Below are 19588 nucleotides of genomic sequence, written 5' to 3' on the forward strand. Positions count from 1 at the left end.
AATTTAAACTATTTAGCATTTTGTGTATCCAAAGAGAAAACAAACTTTCAATTAAATGGTATAATATGGAACTGGTAATGACATAGTGATTAATGCATGCATGTCGTATGGTATTGGGGTATTATTCAGGGTTTGGATGGGGCAGTATAGCAAAAAGGAACAAAATACAATAAAAACAGTGCAACCGGCAGCCATAGACAGCATTTAGCCCTTATCGTGGACTGTGTACATGGTAGAATTTATTACCTAGTCACTCTATTGTGACTCATGTCGGCAAAATATTGAAGTTTAAACTCATTTAAGAATTCAAATTTATCCTTGGCATTATTAATATACTCCTGCCTGTGATGAAAATGGGTATTTGATATAATTTTGTTTCTTTGTTATTTCAGTAAACTATCCTTTTGAAGGAGGTTGGCATGTTGACTATCTAAGCTTTGGCTTAATACACTATACAGCTTAATAAGATCACTTACAAGTAGTTTCTAACAATCAATCATTGGTATTTTTGGAGCACCTACTGTGTGCAGAACACTGTACTAAATGTTTGGGAGAATTGGTAGATACATTCCCTGCCTACCTGGAGCTTACAGTCTAGAAGGGGACAGCCATTAAAATAAATAAAGGTTATGTACAAAAGTGCTGTTGGGTTACTAAGGGTGGGGTGAATATCAAGTGCTTAAAGGGTAAAAATCGTTGGATTTGTACAATGCAATGGGATGCAGAAGGGAGAGGAAGTGGGGAAGATGAGGGCTTAGTCAGGGAAGGCCTCTTGGAGATGCAATTTTAATAAGCTTTGAAGTTGGGGACAGTGATGGTTTGTTGGTTGTGAAGGGGGAGAGAGTATCAAGTGGCTCAGTGTAAAAAGCCCGGGTTTTGGAGTCAGAGGTCATGTGTTCAAATCCTGACTCTGCTGTTAGCTGTGTGACTTTGGGCAAGTCACTTGACTTCTCTGTGCCTCAGTTACTACATCTGTAAAATGGGGATTAAAACTGTGAGCCCCTCGTGGGACAACCTAATCACCTTGTAACCTCCCCAGCGCTTAGAACAGTGCTTTGCACGTAGTAAGGACTTAACAAATGCCATTATTATTATTATTATTATTATTATTATTGCCAGAGGGAGGATGTGGGCAAGGGGTGGGAGGTGAGATAGAAGAGATCGAGGTACAGGGAATAGGTGGGCATTGGAAGAATGAAATGTACAGGCTGGGTTGCCAATGGTCTGCTGTGTGACCATGGGCAAGTCACTTCCCTTCTCTGGGCCTCAGTCCCCTCATCTGTAAAATGGAGATTAAGATTGTGAACTCCCTGTGGGGCACAGATTGTGTCCACCTGATTAACTTGCATCTATTTATAATTATAGTTCTATTTATTTTTTAAATTATGCATATGTATCTATAATTTTCCATTTATTTATAATGATGCTACTGATGCCTATTTACTTGTTTTGATGTCTGTGTCCCCCCCCCCCCCCCCCCCCCAGACTGTAAGCCCATTGTGGACAGGGATTGTCTCTGTTGTTGAATTGTACTTTCCAAGCGCTTAGTACAGTGCTCAGCGCACAGTAAGCGCTCAATAACAACTGAATGAGTGAATCTACACCAGTGCTTAGTACAATGCCTGTCACATATAAGCGCTAAAAACAAATGCTATTTTTTTTATACAAAGTTCTAGCGCAGATCCTCTGGGCATCCTAGAGCCCGGGCTTGGGAGTCAGAGGTCGTGGGTTCTAATCCCACTCCGCCACTTGTCCGCTGTGCGCCTTGGTCCAATCACTTCATTTCCTGTGCCTCAGTCTCCTCATCTGTAAAATGGGGATTAAAACTGTGGACCCCACGTGGGACAACCTGATTACCCTGTATCTACCTCAGCGCTTAGAACGGTGCTTGGCACATAGTAAGCGCTTAACAAATACCAGAATAATAATAATAAGAGAAGCAGCGTGGCTCAGTGGAAAGAGCCCGGGCTTTGGAGTCACAGGTCATGGGTTCGAATCCCGGCTCCGCCACATGTCTGCTGTGTGACCTTAGGCAAGTCACTTCACTTCTCGAAACCTCAGTGACCTCATCTGTAAAATGGGGATGAAGACTGTGAGCCCCACGTGGGCCAACCTGATCACCTTATATCCCCCCCCAGCGCTCAGTACAGTGCTTTGCACGTAGTAAGCGCTTAACAAATGCCGTCATTTTTTTAAGTCATTATTATTCTCTGTGCCTCAGTTCTCACATCTGTAAAATGGGGATGAAGACTGTGAGCCCCACGAGGATCAACCTGATCACCCTGTAACCTCCCCGGCGCTTAGGACAGTGCTTTGCACATACTAAGCGCTTAATAAATGCCATCATTATTATCATAATTAATCCTGGCTGCCTCCTCCTCCTCCACTACCAGCGGGCGCCTACGCGGCCCCCTGAGCGCGCGCCCCCGTGCGCGCGCCCGACCAGCCGGGGTCCCCGTGTGGCGGGTCACGTGACGCCCGCGCGCCCCCTTTGGCCCGCCCCCGAAGGGCGGGGGCGGGGAGAACGCCCATTGGTTGGGCAAAGAGCCCGGGAGGTGCGCGCATGCGTCCGCGCGGGGCCAAGCTCGCGCTCCCCCTTCGGCCCTCCCCCCCCGCCCCCGGCGGAGGGAACGCCCATTGGTTGGGCAAGGAACCAGCCCGAGGCGGGGCGGTGGGGTGTACGCGCATGCGCCCGCGCGGGGCCAAGCTCGCGCGCCCCCTTTGGCCCTCTCCCCGGCGGGGAGAACGTCCATTGGTTGGGCAAGGAGCCAGGCTGGGAGGGGGGGGGTGGGGGGGATGTGCGCGCATGCGCCCGCGCGGGGCCAAGCTCGCGCGCCCCCTTTGGCCCTCTCCCCGGAGGGGAGAACGTCCATTGGTTGGGCAAGGAGCCAGCCTGGGGGGGCGGGGGGGGGTGCGCGCATGCGCCCGCGCGGGGCCAAGCTCGCGCGCCCCCTTTGGCCCTCTCCCCGGCGGGGAGAACGTCCATTGGTTGGGCAAGGAGCCAGCCTGGGGGGCGGAGGGGGGGATGTGCGCGCATGCGCCCGCGCGGGGCCAGGCTGGCGCGCGCTTACGCACGGGCGCACGCACGGTAGCTGCGCGAGGAGGAGGAGGAGGAGGAGGAGGCAGCGGCGGCGGTTTGGAGCCTGTCAGGGGGCGGGAGCTTCCTTCTGGTCGTCGTTGGCCTCTTCCGCGGCGGCGGCGACGATGAGGAGGCCGCCGTCCGCCGGCGGGTCCCGAGGCCCGTGAGGAGGAGGAGGAGGAGGAGAGGGGTGGGCGCTGTCCGTCCCGTCCCGTCCCGTCCGTCGTCGTCCCCCTCCTGCTCCCCGCCGCCTCCGCCGCCTCCGCCGGCCTCGATGTCTCCCCCGCGGGGAGGGGCCCGGCTTGGAGAGGCGCGGAGCGGGCGGCCCCTGGGCCGAGGCGGCGGCGGAGGCGGCGGGCGGCTCGGCGGGCCCGGCCCCGGCCCCGGCCCCGGTCCCGACCCCTCGGCGGCCCATCATGAGGAGCCAGCCCGGAGACCCCTCCTCCATCAACCTGTCCGTCCAGCAGGTCCTCAGCCTCTGGGCCCACGGAGCCGTGCTCAGGAGCCTCACCGGTACGGGACGCTCATCCCCTCGGTCACTATTCGTTCACCTGCTGAGAGCTCACCTCCTCCAGGAGGCCTTCCCAGACTGAGCCCCTTCTTTTCTCTCCCCCTCGTCCCCCTCTCCATCCCCCCGTCTTACCTCCTTCCCTTCCCCACAGCACCTGTATATATGTATATATGGTTGTACATATTTATTACTCTATTTATTTATTTATTTTACTTGTACATTTCTATCCTACTTATTTTATTTTGTTGGTATGTTTGGTTCTGTCCTCTGTCTCCCCCTTTTAGACTGTGAGCCCACTGTTGGGTAGGGACTGTCTCTATGTGTTGCCAGTTTGTACTTCCCAAGCGCTTAGTACAGTGCTCTGCACATAGTAAGCGCTCAATAAATACGATTGATTGATTGATTTAAGGAGCGCTTAACCTGGGGAATTCAGTCAGGCGTATTCATTGAGCGCTTACTCTGGGCACAGTAATAGTAATGATGATGATGATGATGATGGCCTCTGTTAAGCGCTTACTCTGGGCAAAGCACTGTTCTAAGCGCCGAGGGGATATTTGGGCAGAGAGATAATAATGGTGATGGCGTCTAGTGAGCAAAGCACTGGTCTAAGCGCTGGGGAGGTTCCAAGGTGACCAGGCTGTCCCACGGGGGGGGCCCACAGCCTTCATCCCCGTTTTACAGGTGAGGGAACTGAGGCCCAGAGAAGTGAAGGGTGACTTGCCCAAAGTCACCCGGCTGACAAGTGGCGGAGCCGGGATTTGAGCCCCTGATTTCTAACTCATTCATTCAGTCGTTCTTATTGAGCGCTCACTGTGTGCAGCTAATTCAGTCAGTCGTGTTTATTGAGCGCTTACTGTGTGCAGCTAATTCAGTCAGTCGTGTTTATTGAGCGCTTACTGTGTGCAGAGTAATTCAGTCGTATTTATTGAGCGCTTACTGTGTGCACAGTAATTCAGTCGTGTTTATTGAGCGCTTACTGTGTGCAGAGTAATTCAGTCGTGTTTATTGAGCGCTTACTGTGTGCAGAGTAATTCAGTCGTATTTATTGAGCGCCTACTGTGTGCAGAGTAATTCAGTCGTATTTGTTGAGCGCCTACTGTGTGCAGAGTAATTCAGTCGTATTTATTGAGCGCTTACTGTGTGCAGAGTAATTCAGTCGTATTTATTGAGCGCTTACAGTGTGCAGAGTAATTCAGTCGTATTTATTGAGCGCCTACTGTGTGCAGAGTAATTCAGTCGTGTTTATTGAGCGCTTACTGTGTGCAGAGTAATTCAGTCGTATTTATTGAGCGCTTACTGTGTGCAGAGTAATTCAGTCAGTTGTATTTCAACTGACCTGAAATACAGTCAGTTGTATTTCAATGAGCCCCACCAATGGGCTCAGTCGTATTTATTGAGCGCTTACCGTGTGCACAGTAACTGTCAGTCGTATTTATTGAGCACTTACCGTGTGCACAGTAATTCAGTCAGTCGTATTGAGGCGCTTACCGTGTGCAGAGTAATTCAGTCAGTTGTATTTATTGAGCGCTTACTCTGGGAAGAGTAATTCAGTCGTATTTATTGAGCACTTACTCTGGGAAGAGTAATTCAGTCAGTTGTATTTATTGAGCACTTACTCTGGGAAGAGTAATTCAGTCAGTTGTATTTATTGAGCACTTACTCTGGACAGAGTAATTCAATCAGTTGTATTTATTGAGCACTTACTCTGGACAGAGTAATTCAATCAGTTGTATTTATTGAGCACTTACTCTGGACAGAGTAATTCAGTGAGTCGTATTTATTGAGCACGTACTCTGGGCAGAGTAATTCAGTCAGTCGTATTTATTGAGCGCTTACCCTGGGCAGAGTAACTGTCAGTTGTATTTATTGAGCGCTTACTCTGGGCAGAGTAACTCAGTTGTATTTATTGAGCGCTTACTCTGGGCAGAGTAACTCAGTTGTATTTATTGAGCGCTTACTCTGGGCAGAAACTGTGAGCCCGTTGTTGGGTAGGGACCATCTCCATAATGTTGCCAACTTGTACTTCCCAAGTGCTTAGTACAGTGCTCTGCACACAGTAAGTGCTCAATAAATACGACTGAATGAGTGAATGAATTCAGTCGTATTTATTGAGCGCTTACTCTGGGCAGAGTAATTCAGTCTGTCGTGTTTATTGAGCGCTTACCATGTGCAGAGGCACAGAGAAGTGAAGTGACTTGCCCAGGGTCACACATTAGACAAGTGGTAGAGCTGGGATTAGAACCCATGACCTTCTGACTCCCAGGCCGGTGCTCTCTCCACCAGGCCATGCTGCTTCTGTTCCCTTTCTCCTGTTTGCTGGTGGGAGGTGTTAGAATAATTTTTAATCCTAGTAACTACTTAGTAAGTGCCTGCTACCTGCTGAGCACTGCCGCTCAGACATAGGCCCAATCCCGGAGGAGTGGGCAGGGATTGTCTCTCTTGATTGCTGTATTGTACTCTCCAAGCACTTCGTACAGTGCTCTGCACACAGTAGGCGCTCTCAATAAACATGATTGATTGATTGGAGGTCCCACAGTCTGACGGAAGGGAGGGCGGGGACCCAATTCCCATTTTACAGATGAGGAAACTGAGGTACACAAGTCAGGTGACTAGCCCAAGGTCACACAGCCGGCAAGGGGTGAAGCTGGGATTCATCGATTCATTCCTTCAATCGTATTTATTGAGTGCTTACTGTGTGCAGAGCGCTGTAGTAAGCACTTGGAAAGTACAGTAAAGCAATAGAGAGAGCCCATCCCTGCCCACAATGGGCTAACAGTCTAGAGGGACGTCTAGATCGAAACCCAGATGGGCCAACTTCCAAGCCCTTGCCCTTTCCATTAGGCCTCTTCCTACCTTTAGGGATGAAGAAAAGATGTATCCCACTCTCTGGTTTCGGCCTTCATCCTTCCCCTCCGTCTCATCTTGCCGGATGCTGCTCAGTCTGCAGAAGATTGCAGAGGCAACCAGGTCTTCAGCTTGGAAGGGTTCATTGTGAACGAAGGAGCTCAATTCTTTCCCATTTTAAGTAATTCCCGTCTGAAGGATCGCAATTAGTAGGATTTCGTGAGTGCTTGCTCTGTGCAGGGCACCATACTGAGTGCTTCAGAGGGTATAAGGAGTGAGTAGGCACAGTCCCTACACTTGGAGTTTACAGTCCAGCGGGGTAGACGAGCACTAAAATTAATTCTAGATAGAGGGGAAACAGCAGAATTTAAAGATAGGTACATAGCTGCCATGGGAGAAGGCGTAGGGTGGGACAACCCCCGCACCCCAGCTATGCTGTAAATCCGTTTGGGGCAGGAATCGTTTCACTTTGTTGATGTACTTTCCAAGCACTTAGTACAGTGCTGTTCACACAGTAAGCGCTCAATAAATATGATTGGATGAATGAATGAACCTAAGTTTTTAAGGGTTGAGGACTCTTAGTGCTTAGGTGACTCATTTGAGAGGAAGGGAGGGCAAATAGGAGATTTAGTTAAGGAAGGCTTCCCAGAGGAAATGTGAGTTATAATAAAAACATAAAATCCCCATTCTTCATTGTATCCTTTCCCTGCAGTCCAGAATACCCCAATAAAGATGGGGTTGAGGTCATTGAATAGGAATGGTGCTTTTTTTTTTCTTTTAATCTGTGGGGAGTATTGTTAGGCATTGGTTTTAGATGTAAACCTCTTTGTTTTTTACTTTCCTTTTTCTTTTCCTGTAATTTTTTTGGAGGCTTAGATTATTCTTCCTTTAGGGAAATAAGCCTGAGTGGCCTAATGGAAAAAGCACAAGCATGGGAGGCAGAGGATCTGGAAACTAATCCTGACTCTGCTGCTTGCCTGTTCTGTAACCTTGGGCAAGTCATATAACATTGTGGTGCCTCAGTTTCCCTCATCTGTGGACTGGGGGTTTGATATCTGTTCTCCCTCCTGAGACTGTGAGCCATCTGTGGGACAGACTGTGTCACCTTCTATCTACCCCAGTGCATTGTAGGTGAGTTAGACTGGAGTGGTGGGATCAGTACTGGGGTCAAAATCCCATTACCGTCATCTTCTATAGAAAGAGGAAAGCACAAGTAATTTTTACTAATTTAAGAGCGGTATATTTAGTAACTGGATATTTTAGGCTCCCTTTAAGCACAGTAAGTCTGACCCATTCATGATAAAGATGTTTATCTTGAACAGAGTAACTTGGTGTCAGTAGCTCGTACCAGAGTTCTTTTTGCTTTTACTTATCTTTGTGTCAATTTTTGGGGGGGAGGGAGTTCTTATTTGCTTCAGTCATTCATAGGTGTGAGAATTGGGATTAATTACTGAATAGTAGGGAGTTAAGATAATTAAATGTAGGGCTAGAAGCATTGTAATAGGATCTGAGTAGCTTAGTTTTGCTTCATGACTCATTTAATGTGAAAGACATGTTTCTTTAATGAAGGAACTTGGTTAATGTGACTGTCCTTAAAAGCCTACCTTTAATTTCACAAGTTTTCAGTGGTAATTCAGTTACCCCCTGAAGACCAATATATTTGATGCCAGTTGCTCACGGAAGAACATTAAATGATTGCATTCTTCGGATTTGTCGTTTATTTTTATAGGCAATCACTATTTACAAACACTTTACATTAAAAAGTAGTGAAGGTTGTTTTGTACGGTATCATGATCCTCGTATCTTCAAAAAAACCAAATGAATAAATCTCATTTCTGAAGATAAAGCTCCCTGGAGTGGGCAGATGCATATTTGAAGGAAATAGTCTGAATTAGAGATCACCTGATTGCCTTCAAGGAAAACAATTTTCTTGAATTCAGATGCCAGCAAATTGTTTTGCATTTGGGTCAACTGCCTGATATCTTAATTTTGAAGCTGTAATCATGTGTGAACCCTTTTGTCTTTGGGAAGTTTCTTTGAAATAATCGTATTTTAAATTCTGTAAGTAGTAACAGTATTAAGTGCTTATGATGTGCAAAGCCCAGATCTAAACCCTGGGAAAGAATGCAAAGATGGGACTCAGACAGGGTCTCTAGCCTTCAAGGGGCTTACCATCTAAGAAGTCATCTTGAAGAGTTAATTAACATGACGTGGGCAGGGAAGGAGTTTGCCAACTCGTGTTGTAGTCTCCACAGCTCTTATAGTGTTGTGCACATAGTAAGTGTTCAATAAATACCGTTGATCGATTGATTATGTTTATAACATTTCTTGATTAATGGTAGTAGCATTTATGGTGTTCCCACTTGGTGTGGTGCACTAGGCTAGGCATTTGGAAAGTACCTAGTAAAGAAGTGACATATTCCCTGTCTACGAGGAGCTTGCACTCTCACGGAAGAGACAAAGCAGAACAAACTTGGAGCTAGAGGGATTGAAATAAGTAATTGACTTCTCATATGTACATCTGTGCTAAAAACCCTTAGCTCCAAGGGAATTTACCAACCAAACTGTCATCAAAATCCTCCTTTCTAGCACATTTTTTTGCTAGTAGGGACTTAAACAGCCGGTTAAATTACGAGTCTTATCCTTCCTGTTTATCCTGTCTTCTATGTGGATGTCAAGCAGCATCAATTGGGTTGTGGTAGAATGTGTTAAGCACCAATTATGTGTAGAGTGCTATAGGAAATTACAAAGAATTAAACATGTTCTCCCTTCCCAAGATTGCAGTATGAGGGAGAGCAGCATATGAACATCTAAAGGAATCTGAAATGAGACATAAAACTTGTGTGAGGATAAACATGAACACATGATTTATAGATGATGCAGAAATTGTGGTCACAAGATTTACAAAGAGCAATTTGTAATGCTGGTCTAGGTGAATTGTGTGGTGTGACATGTATGGTTGTATTGTATGGTACGTATGGTTTTGAGTAAGCTGGTGCTGGTAGATATGATGGCCGCTTAGAAAAACTGTGGCGAAGAGGAGGCTTATTGTTTGAAGCTAATGGGGAGTGAATTCTAGGCGTAGAAAATGGATTATGATGTGACTCCAGCAGCTAGAGAGTTGGGTCTAGGTTATTGTGAGTCGGGATGTTTGGGTAAAAAAGACAGCTAGCTAAGGGTAAGCCAGTTGGTAGAGACCTTGAAGTTCATGGTCAGAGTTTAATTTGGTACAAGGTCAATAGGGAGCAGTGTGTCATGACCAGCATGACCAAATTGGTGTTTAATATAAATCATCGTTCCTGCTGTTTGGAGTATGCCCTGATGCAGGGTAAGGCTGGTGGTAGAGACACCAAAAAAAGACTATTATAGTAAACCAGGTTGGTGCAAATAAAAGTTTATCTTAGAGCTGTGGCTGTAGGAGTGGAGAAGATGGGCAAATCTGCGGAACTCATGCAGAGGAAGAATCGACAGGATTTAGTGACAAATTGGTTTGTAGGAGGAGTGCAAATGAGAAGAATCAAATATTACACTAAAATTGGGATTTAAGGGCAGAGGGCATAATGATGCTATTGAGGGTGGTGGGAGAATTAGGGCAAGGGAGAAGGGACTTGTGATGTCAAGTGTAGTTACGTTGGATGAATTCACTAGGTGGAAAATTTACTAAAACAATTATCCAGGTGTTTCTAAAATACATGATTAGCTGCCATTAAATGCCACCAGTGAATATGAGGAATATGGAAACGTTTTTATTGAGAAAGATATAAAATATGTAAAGAAAGTGTGTTTTAGAGTGTAGTTGTGAGGGGAAAAAAATATTGAAAGAAACCTTAGGAAAGTTGACCTTAACAAACCAATGGCAGAGAGCTCAGATCCTGCCTCAACTCTTTTATATGTAAAATTGGAGCTTTTCAGTCCCTGAGTACTCTGACTCAGAGTTAACCCAGGTGGCATGGCTGCCAGCTGGCTGTGACATTAGAGATGGGAATTAATTGGGGAAGGTTTGTTGGAAGAGATGGGATTTTAGGAGGGCTTTGAACATGGGAAGAGCTGAGGTCTGTCAAGTTGTGTTGGGGTGTGAGGATCACAGTGGGGTGATGCTGGGACAGAGGTAGGCGAATCACCCAGCAGCATTGTGAGCCCCTACCTTGCAGAACACTCTGCCGAGCCCTTAGCACAGTTAAAGGAGTTGGGCATTTCCTGACCTCAGTGATATACAGTTGAAAGTGAAGCAGTTACAAGGTTGGTAGGGAGCCATGGGAGGCTTCTGAGGAGTGGGAAGATGGATCCTGAATGTGGGTGTCTTCTGGCCTCACCCTTGTCCATCTCACCTGCTCATCAAGTCACTCCACTCCACACCCCATCGCCCCATCTCCCACAGCAGCCACCCTGGGAAGTTGGCCTTCATCCCAGGTCTCTGCTGCAGGACCGGGCCTTCAATAAAGCAAGACAGTGCCTGCGGAAAAGAGAGAAGGTGAGAGTGGGATAAGGATAGGAATTGAGAGAGAGAAGGAGCACGCAAAGGAAGTAATGGTGCCAGAAAAGGAACAAGGAGAAGAGTAAAACAGCAAAAGAAGAGGGTCCAGGAGACGGGAGATTGAGATGGGGAATAATTGCAAGGGAGTTAGAAGAGGATTGGAAAGGGACAGTGTTATGGCAATTGGGAAAACCATACAGTAGACTGTAAGGTACTTGTGGGCCTACCAACTACTTTCCCACACAGAACAGTGTTCTCCACACAGTAAATGCTCAAGAAATTTGATTAATACAGTAGCAGAGGAAAAGGAGTTAAAAAGGGAAACCGAGGTGAGATGACAAGGGACAAAGTAGAAAGCCTGGAGTAAAAAGACAAAGATGAACTAATAAGTAGAAATACACCCAGATGAAGAGGAAGAAATAGGTATATTAACCAACGAAAGAACTGAGCAATTTAGAAAGGGTAAGTATTACAAGAGAAAGACTGGGCAACGGGAAGGAAAGGAAAATCATGTCATGACTTTCCATGCTAAAGCTGGGCATTTATACTAGTGAGTGATAGGACTAGAATCTTAATGTTTGGGTGTCAGAATAGTGCTTAAGTGAGTTTAGATGAATATGCTCCGGGTGGTTGGAATCTTGAGTAAGGGATTTTTTTACTCTGGTGGAAATACGAAAGCGGGATTACTTTCTTTTAACCCTATTTTTTTTCTCTGCGTCAGTAACATTCATAGTTTGGCCACACTGGAGAATGCACCTGGGGTGTTTGAAGGGGAAGCTGGCAGGCGTGAACATATGGGATTCTGCCACTTCCATATGGTCACTGTGTGCTCTCTGGCATGAGTTCTGTCATGCCATCTTTCAAAAGATGTTAGCCTAATCTTGGGCACTGGACGGCTAGGTCCTCCTGACCTAATCTTGACCACTGTGCAGCTGGAACATCTGCCCTGGGTTGCCTGGACCACCATGCAGCTGGGACCCCTATCCTCGATGTCTGAGCCACCCTGCAACTGGGACACCTGTCCTGGATGCCTGGACCACCTTGCAGGTGGGACACCTGCCCTGGGACGCCTGGGTCCCCGTGCAACTGGGACACCTGTCCTGATCTACTGGCCCCCATGCAGCTCGGATGGGACACATAATGCTAATCCCGAGCCAAAACACAGTGGACTGGCAGATGGTTGCCCGTTCTTTGCTGCCCATGTCAGCCAGCTGTTTTCAGGATTCTTGCCGACTGCCTACCAGGTGGTTCTTTGCTCAGAAACTTTGGCCACTAATGGCACGGCCCTAGCTGGCATGCCCCTGCTTCTTAATGTTTCAGCTCCTCAGCCCCTTTTCTTGCTGTGGGGAGCGGGAGAGCAAATAAAATTGATCCTTCTCAGTAGAACCAATAGTATACCCGTAACATTTAAGGTGCAAACTATATGCTCCAGGTGACATTCATTTTCAAACCAGAGTTCTGTTGCCTCCTGTATTTCTAGAAGGGAATATTCATTTCAATCTGTAGCACTTCTATTGCTATCTCAGAACCCATTCTTCATGGGATTTTGACTTTAAAATATATTCTTTAAGCAAGGTTTATGAGTTGATCAATAGCCCTATGTGCCCCTTCAGCTTATTGTTCACTATTAGGTTTTGTTTCCAAAGTAAACAAAACACTCATATATTCTCAACTGAAAGTAATTTATGCCATCCAGTGGAGCTTTCTAAAATATATAGTGTATGGTATTGTTCTCTATACAACAGGATTGGTAGACACGTTCCCTGTCCACAACCAACTCACGTTGGACACAGTGTTTGAATCAGCGTGGTACCTTGTTGGGAATATAGAACTTGCAGGGTTTGGTGACTGAATACGTCTTTCTTCGGAGCAAATTGTCTTTCTTTGAAAGGTTACTAATATGAAATTAGGCAGATCTTGGTTTTCCATTTGATTGATTTCCATTATGTCATTTACGGTTCCATTAAGAAAACTTATTGAAATAATGTCTACTTGAACTGCATGTTTACTGCCAACATTGAGCAGAAACTTGAAACCCTGCAATATCTTGGTTATTAAGGTTTTATTTGGATTATGCATTTGGAAATAGAGAACCGAGTGTACCGGTTTGTAAATAACATGGGGTCTTCCAAAGCCTGGCATTAAAAGAAACTCACTCTGTAATTGTCACCCATTCCAGTGTCACATGCGTATCCTCCCGTGTTGCTTCCAACACTGCAGAATGCTGTATCAAATGGATTTGCTTTGCAGAAAGATGTTGAAGCCAAAATCATAGTGAAAACCCACAGTACCTTAGAACTAGGTGGTCATAACTTTGTTGAAATGAATCTAGGGCAAGATTCATTTGCAGCTGCACATTATTTTGGAGCTTTCAAGTTTTATGGACGGGCAAAGGGACTAATCTTGGTCTTCTGAAGCAATTAAGTATGAAAGACCACTTTAAAGAGCAAGTCTATTTGGGAAGTAAATAAGCTGTTGAAAAGTAATTGTACTCAAATGGATTTTTATCCAAATTATATTGTCCCACATGTGCATGTCAACAGTGCTAGAAGTATATCTATATATAAAAAAAGTTTAGTTCTAACTTGGAAGCTGGCAGTGGCTGCTGCTACTATCGTGACCTCAGTGGTGGGCTTTCTTGGCGTGGAAGGTGTGGGAAGATGAGAAGGGTTTGCTGCTACCCCTTCCCCGACATCTTCCCTTCATCAGCACAGCTTAGCAGTAAAATAGCATGCCCAAAAATTAGCTTAACTTTGAAATTATTATTAGTCAGATTGGAGTGGGTGAAATCCAATCACAGCGCTGAGTAACACGATATTCCTAGAGCTCTAAATTTTTGTTGTTAATTTGGACTCTCAGGGAAAGAAAGTACTGTATTTACAATAAAATGCATGTAAGTAGCTCCACTGTGAAATGTTGAAGGATTTTTTTCAAACTAAAAGTGCACTTTAAGCAGGGTTTAAGAGGTAAATTCTTTAAGACGAGACAAAACAAAAATTTCCCTACTGTCTGTGGAGAAGCATTATTGAGTGTTCACTTTGTAAATATTTCACTAATGGAATTTAAGTTTACTCTTTGCTGTGCATTTGGAGAGATGTGAGAAAATCAGTTCAGACACATTCCTGTCCTCCACCACAGTCCCAGTCAAAGAGGAAGGAAACAGGCACAGAGAGGTTAAGCAATTTGCCCAATTTCAAAGCAGTCTAGTAGCTGAGCTGTATGTGGAAACTGAGTGTCCCAATTCCCAGTCCTATGGTCTTTTTCACTGGGCCAAGCCATCTTCCATAGAGACATCTGTTTGAAGAGGTGTTTTCCAAAGCCAAACGTAACTTATTGGTGCTGTTAACCTTTTAAAATATGCACGTTTTTCCAGATAAATGAGTACTTAGGTGGACAGAAATGTGTATACATATATCAGTGACTTATTCACGGTTCTGTGGAAATGGATGCATAAAGGTACCTTTAACCTTATCCAAAATCACGTTCCATCCCATTTCAGTTCTGGTTGTGAGCCCAATGTTGGGTAGGGACTGTCTCTATATGTTGCCAATTTGTACTTCCCAAGCGCTTAGTACAGTGCTCTGCACATAGTAAGCTCTGAATAAATACGATTGATGATGATGATGATGCTGGTGGGCAAGGGGCGGAACTGGAGTCACCCAGAGAAACATTAAGTTCAGGGTTTAGTTGGACTTCTGTATGATCTACCTAGAGGAAGGGACCCTGTCTTATTCCTACTATTATTCGTTCTCAGCACTTAGTACAGTGCTCTGCACACAGTAAGCCCTTAATAAATGCTATTACTACTACTACATCATGTGGCCTGGAGTTGGGGGGTGGGGAGGTGACCAGGTATACAAAGCTGCTTCTGGTAATAACTTGGGGTGAGGTATCAGACTGTATCAGCTGGATCTTCCAGTTGAATGTATCATGGGGTGCTTGCAACCCGAGGCATAGTTCTTTCATTAAAGATCAGCATGTCCGTTTCAGATTTTGATTCTGGCTAGAAAGCGTAAACTAGATGTAGCTCCACTGTGTTGATTTTACATAGTGAACTACCGTGTTTGATCTATTTTTATTTGACCTTCCAGATAAAGTATTTTGGATTTATTTTTTTCCTCAATACTCAATGGTATTGAGTGCGTAGATGGTGAAGAGCACTGTACTAAGCACTTAGGGAGAAAAGAAGGGGCATTCTTAAGGAGCAGGCAAGACACGCACATGAAAACTGATCTTTCCTCCCTTTACTTGGTTGGTCTCTCAAATGACCACCATGGTTGAAAATGTGGCCTTTGTGTTTCCTCCACTTGTGCTGCCATGCTGTGTTCCGACCTAGCCTTCCTGGAAGCTCTCAGAGAGCAAGGCAAAATGCTTGCATGGGGAGACCCAGACACTGATAATTCACTCCTAGATATCTAGCTATATTCAGATCTAGACAGTACCTTCTGATTGTAATACTTTTGGAAGTTAGATCAATACTTTGGGACTGGATTTTCCTCCAGTACCTTGAAATGTGCCATTTGTGCCTAAAGCTCTTCAAATAACTGGATCGACAGACTGACTTATTACTGCTTTGATTTTCCTTTCAGAAATGTGGTACTGGGTTTTCCTCTGGGCCCTCTTCTCCTCTCTCTTCATCCATGGTGCTGCAGGAGTTTTGATGTTTGTGATGCTACAGAGACATAAGCAAGGAAGAGTAATCTCCATCATTGTGGTCAGCATTGGATTTCTGGCCTCTGTAATTGGAGCAATGATTACCAGTAAGTTGGCATTGTTTTTCTATGAATTGCTGTTTTTGCATTCTTACTTTGTCAGTCATTTCTTCATAGCTATTTTCATTTTGTAAGTTACTATTCAGAAGAGTGTGGTCTTGCACAAGTATGCTTTTCAGCCTGACTCCTATCCAAGTATTTACTTATACTTTGTTTGGGCAGCACTAATTGATAATGTATAGACTTTATTTCCAGAGTCAAAGTTTCTGTAAATTCATTTCATTTAGCATTTTTTAAGAAGAAATGTAAAAGAAATGTAGTATGATGCCCCCACCCCCACAGCCCCTGTAAAGTTAAGTCCTTTTAAAATGAATTACCAAAATTGAGGTGAATTGGTAATATTTTCATGTCAGTCTGTCAGGTAGTGGTATTTATAGAGCTTATTTTGTGCTGTGCAGAGCACCATACTAAGCAATAGAGTTAGTAGACATGATCCCTGCCCCTAAGGGTCCTTACATTTGGTGGTTGGGGCGAGGGGGAGGGTGTACATGGTATTACAATGAGTACTTTTTTTTGGAAGATGGCACTGATTTTTCAGTAATTGTTAAATGCTTATTTTAGGTTTTTAAACATGAAGAGTCTGGGGTTTTATAGATTGGAGTGGGAAGAGACTAGAAGCTGAGAGACCAGCAAAGAGGAAAGCTCAGGGAAACTATAACTTCTTAAAATAAAAAAAAGAGTAGATAATCTTGACTAATTTGGCTGAATTTCTTTGAGATCTCGCTAAAGAAAAAAAGGCTTACTTGATATCGCACTGTAATTAGGTTTCAGAAGCAACATGTCTTTTATAATTTGATTTAGTTCAAATTAGACTCAATTTGGCCCTTAGCATCCTTAATGTTAAGTAATAAAGTACTATAATGGATTATTCATCATCTCATTTAAAATCTTGCAACTAGAACATTTTAGAATTATAACTGCTCTGCAGGCTAGTTAGTATTCAGTCTACTTTTGGTCCTCCCCTTCTCCCTAATTTTCAGTCTTCCAATGCATTGATCAGAAGGGGTGGGATAAACCCAGAAATGTGGAAGGGACACTAGCCGTGTGGATCAGAAACTAGATGGAAACACACAAGGTGTGGGAGTGCACAGCCTTTATAACGTGGGAAACTGCAATCTTACTCTCCAGCGGTTAAACATATGGCAGTAGGAAGTTCGTTAGTCTTGTGGGAAGGTTAAGTTTTAGAAACTCAACTGCAGTGCTGTGTATTAGTGGAGTGATCCAGTTGTTTTATAAAATATTCAAAGACTATACTTTGAAATTCACAAAATTGGAACCAGAACAGAGTAGTATGTTGCCTGGGTGATGTTGCAGGCTGGACTAGCATCCATTGAAATCTACGAGCTATTTGAATGAAGACATAAACTATCAGCATCAACAGTATTGACCAAGTGTCAACTTAAAGAATTTACAGAAGGATGAGACACAGTCCCTGTCTCTGCTCTTTCTCTAGACTGTTAAACTCGTTGTAGGCAGGGAATATGTCTGTCTGTTTTATTGTTCTCTCCCAAACACGTAGTACAGTGCTCTGCACACAGTAAACACTCAAGTACTACTGACTGACCGACTGAGGAGCTTTGCTTTAGTGAAGATTGCAAGAGTACCTGACAACATCGTAATGGTTTAAATAATTTGCCAATAGGATGGGCAGAGCAAAGGAAAAGGGTAACTGGTTATATGGCAGCCAGGTGATGGTCAGTCACAGGGGTTGTCTTTTTATGGGAGACTTTGGGGGAGCCATTGAACATTTTGAGGAGGGGCAGGTTGAAAAATTCAGTAGGTGTTTTTGAAAGATGATTTGTTCATCAGAGTCTAGACACAAGTGAAATAATAATCTCATTGTGTGATTAAGAATGAAATCTAAATGTATTCTCTGTTTCTGCTTCTCGGATTGTTTCCCAATTATATCTCTCGGTTAATTGCAGGTGCAGCGGTAGCAGGCATTTACAGAGTAGCGGGAAAAAACATGGCCCCTTTGGAAGCACTGGTATTTGGGGTCGGACAGACGGTGTTGACATTAATCATCTCCTTTTCGAGGATCCTTGCTACCCTTTGAGGCTCTTACGGAAACTCTTCACTTCTCATAAGGCAATCTCATGAGGAAAGGCAGAAGAAAGAGTCCCTGGAAATGGTTTCAGTGCTTGGAGGATACGTAATTGTGCAAGAGGAAGCATGTGGATATGCGGATGTGCATTTTAAAACTAGAGGACGAGTGCCGTGTTGAGGGGGAAACATGAAGAACTGCCCTCTAGTTTTCAAGATGTTGCACTATTGCACTGCACCTTATGTGCCTCTGCCGCAGGCAAGGTGCACTCCATACACTGTATGTGAAGCTACAAGAAAAAGCACCTTGTTTAGCTGCCAATCAGGTTAACAGTGGAGATGGAGAGAATTGTTGTTAACAGTGTTGTGAGCAATTTACAGGGACATTTCTGAGGAATTGATGCGTGCCAAACTTGAATATTTTTTAGTCATGTGATTGTTTGAAAGTGTAGAGTTAGTAGAGTGCTCTGAATTTATTTCACACAAATTCAGGTAAAGTAGTGAGTTTTACTGTTTTCTAGCCGAATCCCACCAAGATTGCTGAGTGATAGCTCATTCAGTGTGGGATAAATGACTTGATTTTGCATATTGAGCGTTACTGGAATTTAGGGCAGAAGCCCAGCTCTGCGTCAAGAACATGTTGTAATTTGGGTTAATAAATGTGAAAATCCTTTGAGGGAAATGAGACCATTTTGAAAATTCCTACCCTCGTCACGTCAGTCTTTACCACCGACGAAAAAAAGTTCTGTAAATATTTTTTTCGGACACATATCCCATCTGTTCATGTTCGAAAGTCAGTCATGGAGACGTAGATTTTATGGGTCACTTTGTAAGTTAAATGATGCCCTATAACTTTTGTATCCAGAATGTTTGAAATACATGTTGCATCCATTAACATCTTTAAAGAAAATACTTGCTGTGTATCTTTGAAGAGAAGCTCATTATTTTTCTATCACCTCAAAGGAGTTAGCTTGGTACAACAAAAGCTTGATTTGAACAGAGGCTTAAAAAAGCAAATCTTTTATTCTGGAATATCGCCTAACTTTAAAGACTTATCTAAATAGACTAGGAAAAACATTTGAGCAGAGAGCCTGCTTTGGGAGAGAAACAGTGTCACAATTCTACAGAAAAAAAAGTTTGAGTTACAGGAGTTTATCAATAAGAGAAGCGATATGTTGTGAGAGCTCTACTTAATCCAAAGCTGAGCTTCCTCTCTTAGGTATGTGGAGCTTCAGGTGTTTAGCTCTTAAAAGACATATTCCTTTGTTTTTCGTTCTTTTCAAGTTTACCAGGAAGTCTGGTGGTGTGCATGTAAAATTGTCTTCGGTGTAAAGCATTTTGAGAAATGTTAGAAATTGCTGTTTACAAGAGAGTGGAGAGTAAGGTGAGTGGGGTGGAATATAGGATGCTTGATAGCATGTGTAGTCGTGTAAATAGATCCGTGAATAACCAAGTCCTGGAGGGCACATTTGGCATCACGATACCCAAGCAAACTTTCCATCCTTTTTTTTTTTTTTTTTTTAACTTTCAGAAGCACCCATGGAATGTTGTCAGATTCATAAAACTGTTTTGTTTCTCTTTGTCTTTTTTCTCCTGGCTTCAGAAGCCGTTTAGTTGAAATCTGATGCAAGTATACTCCTCTGTTGCAGGTAGAATTGCTCATTAGTTTAGTGCTGCCGGATTTGGAGAATGAAAATGGCCTTTTTAACAGATACAAAGGAGTAAAAAGCAAATCCATTTGGAGAGCTTAACTAATCCTGACAAAAATACCCCTTAAGCACTATGGTTTAAGAATCATATCAAGAGGAACCTTGGAAAATCCGATTTTTGGGGGGAGGTCAGGGCTTAAGAATAGAAATCAGTAC

General features: G+C 44.1%; 1 protein-coding gene across 1 annotated transcript; it reads left to right on the top strand.

Moving 5' to 3' along the window:
- The first annotated feature begins 3495 nt into the window (after window positions 1-3495).
- On the top strand, window positions 3496-18425 carry TMEM170B (transmembrane protein 170B). The gene is made up of 3 exons (XM_038770874.1): window positions 3496-3592; window positions 15498-15668; window positions 17606-18425. The coding sequence occupies exons 1-3, from the start codon at window positions 3496-3498 to the stop codon at window positions 17734-17736; spliced, it is 399 nt and encodes a 132-aa protein (XP_038626802.1). The 3' UTR covers window positions 17737-18425.
- Window positions 18426-19588: the final 1163 nt, after the last annotated feature.

This window comes from Tachyglossus aculeatus, chromosome X2, assembly GCF_015852505.1.
Source record: "Tachyglossus aculeatus isolate mTacAcu1 chromosome X2, mTacAcu1.pri, whole genome shotgun sequence".
NCBI lineage: Eukaryota > Metazoa > Chordata > Mammalia > Monotremata > Tachyglossidae > Tachyglossus > Tachyglossus aculeatus.